At 39.8% G+C, this 10,731-nt stretch overlaps 1 protein-coding gene across 1 annotated transcript in view; it reads left to right on the top strand.

The window, feature by feature from the left end:
- Positions 1 to 1,289: 1,289 nt before the first annotated feature.
- si (sucrase-isomaltase (alpha-glucosidase)) overlaps positions 1,290 to 10,731 on the top strand; it is a 173,275-nt gene continuing 163,833 nt past the window's right edge. Inside the window, exons 1-2 of the mRNA XM_041804892.1 lie at positions 1,290 to 1,348; positions 8,760 to 8,883. Coding sequence (XP_041660826.1) covers positions 8,760 to 8,883 — 124 coding nt within the window. The 5' untranslated portion in view covers positions 1,290 to 1,348. The remainder of the gene's footprint in view (positions 1,349 to 8,759; positions 8,884 to 10,731) is intronic.

Genomic DNA, 10,731 nt, shown 5'->3' with positions numbered 1-10,731 from the left:
TCTGGGTAATGACTGAAAGAATAAGATCACGGATACAAGTGGCCAAAATGAGTTTGCTCTGGAGGGTGGCTGGGCTCAGCCTTAGAGATAGAGTAAGGGGCTCAGACATCCGGAGGGAGCTAGGAGTAGAGCCACTGCTCCTTCGCATCGAAAGGAGCCAGCTGAGGTGGTTCAGGTATCTGATCAGGATGCCTCCTGGTCGCCTCCCCGTGGAGGTGTCTAGGGCACACCCAGCTGGGCAGTAGACTTCGGGGAAGACCCAGAATGTGCTGGAGGGACTACATATCCTGTCTGGTCTGGGAGCGCCTCTGGATCCTCCAGAAGGAGTTGGAAAGTGTCACAGGAGAAAGGGACATCTGGGTGGACTTGATTAACCTAATACCCCTGCAGCCTCAGCCTCAGATAAGCAGAAGAAGATGGATTGGCCTGGCCCCTTATCTCGAGCGAAGGCCAGTCTTAATGCTTCAGCATATGAAGACATTTTGGACAGTGCTATGCTTCCAACTTTGTGGCAACAGCTTGACAAGTCTGTACAGAACCCTGACCTCAACACCATTGAGCACCTTTGGGATGAACTTGAACAGAGATTGAGCCAGGCTTTCTGGTCCAACATACGTACCTGACCTCGTAAATGCTCTACAGAATGAATGGACACAAATTCCCATAAAAACACTTCAGAATTTGTGGGAAGACTTCCAAGAAGGGTGGAGCTGTTATAGCAGCAAACGGGGGCCAGTACATGTATTTGAATACTATGTGATTACAGTCCCTGTTGGTGTCAAGTGGCTGAATACTTTTGTCACTCAGGGATATTCTCAACCATAACGACTGAAGCTGAGTACTTTACTGTGACCTCTGTGAACCATACACTGTTATTTTAAAGAGTTGTGTTTTCCTCCTGCAACAAGTCAATATAATTGATAAGTACGTGTGTGTCCGAGTGAGTGTGCACGAGTGCCACGGGTGTTTGATTAAGCAGTGGGGTAAAGATTTCTTGTGGTGAGTCATAGCTTACACAAACAACAATAAATACATGATAATCTCAGGTAAATTATAAACATACAAGGTGATGAAGAGAGCGATATCAAACGTGATAGCAGAGAAGATTGTAAAATCCTGATATGGGGATTTAGCTGCAGCTGTTTCCTCACTCTCCAGATAGTTATCTGATATTTTATGGCTTTGAGGGCCGCATGCAGAGACTGTAAAACATACACACGTATCATGTTCACAAACAGGCAGTAAAGGAGTGGCGAGACCCCATGACAACAACACATCCTGTGGATTAAAAGACGCTATCTCACTTGAACTGACGCACACTTTGACCTGAACGTTGGAGAGAGCCGAGGTAAGACTGCAGCTGCTGGTTGTCTTTCTCTGTTTTACTCTTTAGTTTACATTACCATACATTTCACTGCATTAACTACATACTGTCATTTTAAATGAAGTATTTTTTATAGGATCCAGAAATGATCAAGAATGCATGTGTGAACTTATGATGACCTTTCTGTAATGCACGTATAGGAATAGTATCTTATGCCTGACTTCATGCATTTCTTAATGTAAAGTGTTTAAATCACCATAACATGAGTTTTAATGGCTTCTTCATAGATAAATCTGCAGTTAAAGGGACATAAAAAAAACAAAACAATCTGCTGAATTCATAGGGTTATAATTACCATACCTTCATGCTTCTAGCTGGTCAAATAAAGCTGAGCGATAATATGTCTTTAACGCTGTTAAAAATAACACAGTCTTTGGTGGTGTGACTGTGAAGTCATGTCATCCATGAAGTCAAATTCTTAAACAGCTGGGATAACACTTTATTTAACAGTCAGTCAGTTTAGTGCACCCATGGTGTCATATTAGTCAAATTCTATTGAAAATTAGCATTTTTTTCCCAGTTCTGTAATAAAGATTCAAAATTTTAGTTGCAATTCATCTCGGAAAGTCACCCTTTTGTTTTCCTTTACATTCAACATTTTTTGCATTTATTTGATTCCCAACAATTCTCAGCCCTGTGACTTTCCAGGGAACTTCACACGTTCCAACTTTTCACGGGAATTCAAGGCAAGAAAATGCCAGAAACAGATGTAGAGTTGCAGTTTCAAGCTGAGAAAGGCCCCCCTCCTGTCCCTGTGCCTGGGTAGTTTTTCATATGTAAATGGCATAGCTCTTATCTAAACAAATGCAAATCACACAGCTATTTGCTCTCTATGTGGGTGTGCCGGTGTGTGTGGGTGTGTGTGTTGGTGTGTCGGGGTGTGTGTGCCTGTGTGTGTCTAGTGAAGTTTTCAAAGTTGGCTTGTCCACATGGAGACAAAAACGATATATTGCCATTTCGTTTTGGAAAAGTTGTAAAGAATGGATCGTTTCAGGAAATATCCGCGTAAACACGGAACCACTGAAACGACTGAAAACGCTGTAGTACATATGCCAAGCCTATGCATGGCGCTGTAATGCTGACATGGAAATGCACCAAAGTAGAAGAAGAAAATCACAGAAAACTGACACAAACGTCCTTTTAGTTTCCCTTCTGGTTGTTCTCCACGTTGGATTTAAGAACATATGGTGTATGCGTTTTGCGGTGGTGGTAAAGGAGCATTAGATTTTTCTGTAAAAGCCATAACAAGCTCAGTAGCTTCTATAGCACAAACACAACCGTGTAGTCCGCTATTATTGTTTTGGCTGAACCCGCGCAGGCGCCTTAAGGGAGCTACGCTGTGTGTGACGTAATTTTTTCAAGAAAGACCCGTATAGCAGTCCACACGGAGTTATACGGAGTTATGCACTCTGGGACCCGGTTTCAAAAAGTATCATTTACAGACACCCAAAATGTTGTTTGCGTGTGGATCCAACAAAAAACTTTTGCGTATACACCTGAATTGGTTTCCGTGTGGACGCAGCCTTAGTTTACAAGGCATAATCATTATGTATATTTTACTAGCTGGTCAACCTGATGGTAAACATGCTGTCTTTCAGTAATATAAATCATATCTCCATGTGTGCTCACAACACAAAATGAACAAAATATGTGCTTATTTTTCCCTTTAAAGGAAAGACAGGACAGCAATCTCTGTTGGACAAAATGAGCTATATAGCCTCATATGAACATACAGTGCTTAACAAATTTATAAGACCACCTGTTACTTCATGCATCATGAAGTGCTTTAATGCAGACTCTTTCATTTTCAGTGAGCTCTCCATGTTTTACCATTTTGAACAGAAATGAGGAATTTCAAACTGAATTCACCCAAATTTGAGCCGGCTCACTGGGCTTCTCTGAGAAGTCAGAAATGAATCAAGCATAACATTCAAGCACTAAAACTCATTTTTCTGTTCAGGAATGCAAGTAAATAACTGTAATTTGACATATTAATAAATAAATTGATGTGCTTTACTATTTTTTCAGGTTTTTTTGTAAATCAGTACATTTGAAAATTCATGGATAACAATAATGATTATATTTTAGCATTAAAAATATCATTTGGGTTAAAGAGCTTCTACATATTGGTGTATTAACCATTGCAGAAACATAAAAAATGATTTTGGTAATTACCAATGCTGTTAATGTAGGGCAGCTGTGGCATAAACCTTACTTTGGTTAGGGTTAGGGTGGTCTAATAAATTTGGTAAGCACTGTATAAGGCATTGTTGTGTCATTTTTACTGCAAAAAAAAGAAAAAAAAAATAGTGTAAAATCAGGCCCGTATAATGGCCCCGCCCTATGGTTAAAAAGTCACAGTGATGAAAACTTTAGATCTCCAGGTGGTCTAGTTTATGCAAAAAAAATTCTGGACTCAATCCGATAAAATCCCTTGGACAAGTTTGTTAAAATGCAAAATGTGTGCATTGGCAAAAATGACAAAATTTGACCAAAAATGGTTTGCAGTTCAGTTCCTGTACATTTTAGAGGATGGTCATGGGTCATTTTTTTGTCTAATCATAATACATATTTTTTGCCAGTTTTCACGCATGTAGGTCTTACCCAGGGGCCTATCTCACTTTTGGGGCCCCTGTGCAATGGATTTGTATGGTTCCACCAAAACATGAAAATTTCAATTGGGGCTGACCCTATGTCAGACATTTTGCTCTGCTGTTTTTGAGAAAATTTAACTTAAATGCAACAAAATGATGGAGTGATGACAGTTATTACACTGTCAGGTTTTTGTCCTGTTCCTTTAACTGCAGGCTTACCTATGAAGAAATCATGAGCATTAAAAGCCCATGAGCCGTGATGATTTAACATTTAATGCACTAACTGATGTCTGAAGTAGTAGTACGTGAATTAGTGATGGATAATCAGGCTTGACTTTAATGCATGAATTCATGATAATTTATGAGCCCTTTAATAAAGTGTAACCATCTTTGTTTTTCTTCCTGTATAATTTTCCTTAGCGATGGCAGATGAATTTTACTGTCATGCTGCGATTCATTTCTCATAACTCTAAGATCTTTGTAAAATGATCAATAAACAAGAATATTTACCTTGAGAAATGCATTAGTACTGCAGCATTACTTGTCTTGAACACTTTGAAAAGCTTGCAGATGTTTGCATTATGCAGTTCACTCCCCATTTGAGCGGACACCCTGAGTTTGTTAATGATAACATTGGTTATGTGCAGCTCTTTGCCAGTGGAGTAAATAATTCACTGTAACTTGCAACACAGCCTTGAAGAACAGATGTCTGTGGAGGGCTCTGAATACTGATGAGTAGCCAGATTTTTTTGTTCAGATACTCTGCACTGGTACACATTTTTATTCCAGTGTTGAACAGAATAGAGAGCTGCAGTAATGAGTCTTAAAACACACATATGAATTAGCATTTTAGCACTTCTGCTTCCATTGTCTTCAAGTTCATAGGGATGTTGAATGAGCTCTGAGATGCTTGAAACAAGCTCTGTGGTGGTCACAAGATTGATCTTTTTTTACCTCCTTTTTTACTCTGGTAGTGCCCCATTTGTGTATTTTGAAGCTTGTTCAGTTCTTACAAAAGGTGAGCAATAACAAGTGGTAAACTAGGACTACAGTTTGACACTCCAAGCATGAAAACTCATCTGCTAGTCCACCTTTCACCTGCTGTTTAATACTAAAACTACTATGACTGAGACTTTACTCATGGTTAGGACTCACCTCAATATTCCACATGGTGTGTCTGCTCGAAGAACTTCCTTTCCAGTCAGTCTTTGGGTTTCCACAGTGCCTGCCACAATATATTTATTATATGTGCAGATATGAGTTGAGATGTTTGTTAAGCTGCTCCCTAAAACAGCCTCTGCCCAATCCTACGCAGCCACAACTATGCACAGGAGGCGTGTCAAGCTTTCAGCAGAGACTAGTATCAAGGCTGGCCATAAGGGGGGTAAAGAGGAGAGCTTTCTGGGGCCCCAGCCAAACTGGGGGTCCCATGGAAGTCAGCAAAATCATGGTCTATTTTGCTAAATGATATCCTTTTCTTATCAAAGCAACAAATAAGTAATCATTTATTTTTGCAATAGAAAAAAGATCATTGTGGTTAAAAAGGGGGCAGAAAAAATGGTTACAAGTGACAAAAATGGATATAAAGTTGCAAAAAAGAGCAGACAAGATGGTGGAATAGGATGAAAAAGTGGCAAAAATTGAGTTAATAGAGACAAATTGGGTTTAAAATGGCAAAACTGGAAGAGACAGAGTGCACTTAGACTTGTACCAGTTCTACTGATCCAACAAACACATTTATACCATCAATAAATCAAAACTGGGGATTGCCCATTCTCTGGGTTTGTCAGCGGCCCAGTGAAATCTGTAAGCATAAGTATGCCAAAGCGTTGCTCTTGCAGGACCTGTAAATCAGGCGGCTGATACTCTAAAAGTTTCGACTTGGGCTTTCCAAAAGCCAAAAAATCAAGAGGAAAGATGTCGGACATGAACAGTGGCAGCAGTTTAGTTCAGCTAGCAAAAAAAAAAGCTTACATTAGCACACATACAATACAAGCCTATTCACATTAGCTTTACATGTATTCATGTGTTGAGTTACTCTGCTGTACAAGATAACTGTTGTTACAACATATTTGGACATAAATTTCTGTCAGAAACTGCCCAAATCCAAGACTGGAGAAACATCCTAGCTGTTGCTGTCTTGATCCAGTCTGCCTGTTTACAAAAATGATCAGCCCATTAAAAATGACTGTCAGTGACTAATCAGCTGTGTCTTACATACAGTCATGGATGAAAGTATTGGCGCCCCTGGAATCTTTCCAGAAAATACATCATTTCTCTCGAAAATTGTTGCATTTAAAAATGTTTTGGTATACACGTGTTTATTTCCTTTATGTGCATTGGAACGCCACAAAAAAAAAAAAAAAAAAAAAAAAACTGCAGGAAAAAGCCAAAATTGACAAAATTTTACACAAAACTTTAAAACAGGCCAGACAAAGTTGTTGGCACCCATTTGAAACTGTTGGAAAATCATTTTATTTCAAGCATGTGATGCTCATTTAAACTCACCTGTGGCAGTAACAGGTGCTGGCAATCTAGAAATCACACCTGAAGCCAGTTAGAATGTCTAAAAGTTGACTCAGCCTTTGTGCTGTGTGCCTGTGTGTGTCACACCAAGCATGGAGAAGCATCAAGCATTCTGAAGCATTCTTTTGTGTAAAATTATGTCAATTTTGGCTTTTTTCTTCTGCTTTTTCATTTTGTTCCAATGCACATAAAGGAAATAAACATGAGTGTACCACAAACATTTGTAATTGCAAAAATTTCTGGGAGAAATGGTGCATTTTCCAGAAAAATTCCAGGGGTGCCAATACTTTCATCTATGACTGTACATACAGACAGTTTCAACATGCATACTGCTCCACATGAGCAACAATATTTAACATCACGTTAGCTCACTGAGCCTGCTAGCACATTAGCCACCACCATACAACAGCCAAAAACTCTTGCATTTTCCCTTGTGCTCTTGTCATGAACTGAAGGCCAGACATTCTCCTTCAGGATATTATAGTAGAGAGCAGAATTAATGGTTCAAGTGGTCCAGGTTGTTCTTTTGATGAAAAGTGTTAGTTTTTCTCCAGATGTAACAGGATGCTATCTTCTAAAAAGTTCGACTTTTGTCTCATCAGTCCACAGAATATTTTCCAAAAAGTCTTGGGGATCATCAGGATGTTTTAAGTCAAATGTGAGACAAGTCTTTGTGTTCTTTTGGTCAGCAGTGGTTTTAACTTTGGAACTCTCCCATGATGCCATTTTTGCCCAGTGTCTTTCTAATGGTTGAGTCATGAACTCTGACCTTAGCTGAGTCAAGTGAGGTCTGCAGGTCTCCAGATGTTGTTTTTGGTTCTTTTGGGACCTCCTTGATGAGCTCTTGGATTAATTTTGGTAGGCCACTCCTGGGATGGTTTACCACTGTTCCAAGTTTTCTGTTTTTGTGGTTAATAGCTGCAGTCCCAAAGCCTTAGAAATGGCTTTGTAAACTTTCTATACTGATAGATGTCAATGACTTTGTTAATCATCTGTTCTTGAATTTCTCTAGATGGTGCTATAATCCATTGTTTTTGTTTATTTTCAGATCTTCTTGAGCTCTTTTGTCAGACAGGTTCTATTTAAGAGATTTCTGGACTCTTAAAACTAAGCTTAGCTTTCAAAAAAAAATGTGGTTAATCACCATTAGGAGGGGCAATGACTTGCGCACATAGGGCAGTTGGTTTTGATAGTTTTTCAGCCTTAATGCATGAAATAATTTAAAAAGCATTTTGTATTTACTCATGCTATCTTTGTCTGATAATCAAATTTGTTTGATGATCTGAAACATTTAAGTGTGACAAATGTGCAAACATAAATAAATAAATAAATAAATATCTGGAAGGGCCCAGTCCATCATGCCTGCACTACTCCATTAAAGCTGACAAACCTTCTCTTTAGCTGACATTAACTTTAAAAATATGTTTTAAAGTAGCCATGATTAAAGTTAAAGTATCAGATGATAGTCTAGACTTCCTGTACTGATGGGAAGCACTGCAGCGAAACCACAAAGTGCCCTTGTTCCCGGCTAATTGTGTGCATATCCCATGTATCACCATGTCTGTGTAGTGGAGAAGTAAAATGATCCGCTGTTATGGTTGGGAGCTATTTTTAGGTAATTAGCTAAATGATGTAGAGAAGAGTTAGTGTGTGTTTTTTTCCCTTGTAAAGTGGTGTTACATTTCAAGTTGGCAGGCACTTTTTAGCGATTTTGTATGATACAGAGGGGGGCACACACGTTTGGCTCTCTGTCTCTCTTTACCCTCGCCTGCTCTTCACAGCACATTAAACCTGGTAGCTATAAGCTCCTCATTCAACCAAACAGACACAAACCCACACACATACAGACGTTCACCTTGTTGTTGTCTCAAAGAGAAGTCTGGAGTGAAGCCTAATTGCTTGAGTGATGTGATGGGTGCCTTTAAAAAGACTAAACCCGGCCTGTCTGGGAGATTTGTCGACTCCCTGACTCTTTTTTTCTAACTGTAAGATTATTTCTTAATGTCTGTGCCTTTTCTAAACTTCTCCAAGGTTAATGCAAGGGAAATATGTATGCGTCAGATCTGTGTTTACCATATTTTGACTGTTTTGTGTATAAGTGTGTCCCGCCAATGGGCCTCATTAAGCAAGGGAAGTTTTTGAGACCTTGGAGACCTTGCCTTCAGTATACTTGGTGTCATTATAGGGTGTTAATGATCTTGGCCTTGGTAATCACTCATTTTGTATGCTTGTGCTTGCTTGTTTGTGTTTGTTAGATGGGGAGAAAGCGGTTCTCGGGTTTGGAGGTGACCCTCATGGTCATGTTTGCACTGATGTCGGTGGCGGCCATCACCCTCATAGTCCTGTTTGTCACTGGAGAGCCTGGAGTCCTTAAAGATGGTAAGTGAACACCCTGCAAATACACAACCGGCACAACTGGCTTAAATGCTGACCACATTCCTCCTGCTTCAGTGTAACTCTTCATGCTTGGTATTTTCTGCAATCAAATGAGAAAAAGGCTACGGATATTTGCTGAAAACACTCCTGAGATGGTTGGAAGAAAGTGTGTGATGACTGGTAATCCGGGTTATTTCAAAAGCAAATAAATAAATCTAATCTTGAAGTAACTCATTTGCCTTCAGTCATGGCTTCCATAACTTCTATTTTGCACCAAAGCTTATTAAAGATAACAAGGTGCTACAGTGTTAATGGTGGACATTAAGGATGCGTCAATACATCAGTCATCGATGAATATGGTGACATGAACAGGTATCCAGAGCTGCCATTGGCTGGTATATACAATCTGTTTAATGCTGGCTTCAGATACACCTAACTGCAGGATCAAATATGCGAAGAAAAAAAAGTCAGCAGTTGGATGAACTTACAAGAGAAAACTTTGGCAAAATAGGAGTGTTACACCAAAAGAATCGATGAAAATTGGTGTAAGCACCAGGATTTAGCTGAGTTGTCACTATATCAACATTAATTTTCACAATTGGTGCATCTCCTCAACCCATATGCAACATATTTTAAGCCAAAGTTACTAAAAAATAAAATAATGAATTAACTTTGAGAAAATTTAAATGTTCAAAAATGTTGAAGCAGGAGTGCAGATGAACGAGTGCTTTGGTCGGCTCCTTTCCTGCATGTCTCACCCTCTCTCTCTTATTGGTTTCCTACTCTATCCACAGTCCAGCTCTCTGAATAAAGGCATAAAAAGCAACCATATATTTTTTTTCAAATGCTGAAGCATAATTGGCTATCGATGCAGTGTTTTAGTTGGCTTTCACATGGGGTGAGGGGGCAAGTCCTGGATCTGAGTACACTTGATCCCAAAGTTCAGTTAGTTTTGGTCAGTGTGAATGCAAATGAACCGCGCCCAGGCACTGGGCCCGGGCCCACTTTGGGAGGTGGTCTCTGTTGCGGTTCAAGTGGACTCAGGCACAGTTTGAATGAGATGTGACGCAACCACACGTGGATACAGGACTGGGCGTCATATCAGCTTTATGACGTCATCGTAAAAACTAAACTTCTGGCAGTTTGATCACGTTTTTCCTTACCTCACACAAGATGAACACAAGCTGGAATCAGTGAGATGAGATGAAAAGGCAATAAAAGTCTCCTGTCACCTCAAAAACTGCTGTATCCGTGCAGCATCTAACCATCTGAGCTGTGATGTAACTGGCCTCTTAAAAAGTGATTTTAATTCATCCTTGGTAGCAGGATGGACTCTTCAGCTGGGTTAAAAAAAAAACAAACTTTGCTCAGGTCATTACCTGAGTGGTTGCCACAAGAGTTTCTTCTTCTTTCTCCTCCTTGGCGAGTTTGTCAACTAGCTACATGCATTCTGCCACCTGCTGTATCAGATTAAGTACATACTCAGTGATGCTAATGTGAAAGCAAGCCAGCGGGGGGAAGGGAAAGGGGCAAGAATCGTGCTGTGGCGCGGTTCAAAACAACTGGGCCTAGTGTACCCTTAGTTAAACTAAAAAACTTCTGTAAGGCATTAAAAGCCATGCATAACGTCATAAGAATGGCACAATGGCTAGCTTCAAGAGGGAGAGAAATAAGAGGCTAGGATTCATAGTTCAAAATGTAAGTTTTCATAAACTGCCTGAATCTTAATCATCACACACTTTTGACATTTGCAAAGACTGTCTAACTTTACAATATCGCAGTGTGAACACAATCCACCCCAAAGACGAAATACACTAATGACTCATTTCATTTTCTGCATCAGAACAAAGC

Source organism: Cheilinus undulatus, linkage group 2, assembly GCF_018320785.1.
Source record: "Cheilinus undulatus linkage group 2, ASM1832078v1, whole genome shotgun sequence".
NCBI lineage: Eukaryota > Metazoa > Chordata > Actinopteri > Labriformes > Labridae > Cheilinus > Cheilinus undulatus.
This window is presented reverse-complemented; position numbering and strand designations above follow the sequence as displayed.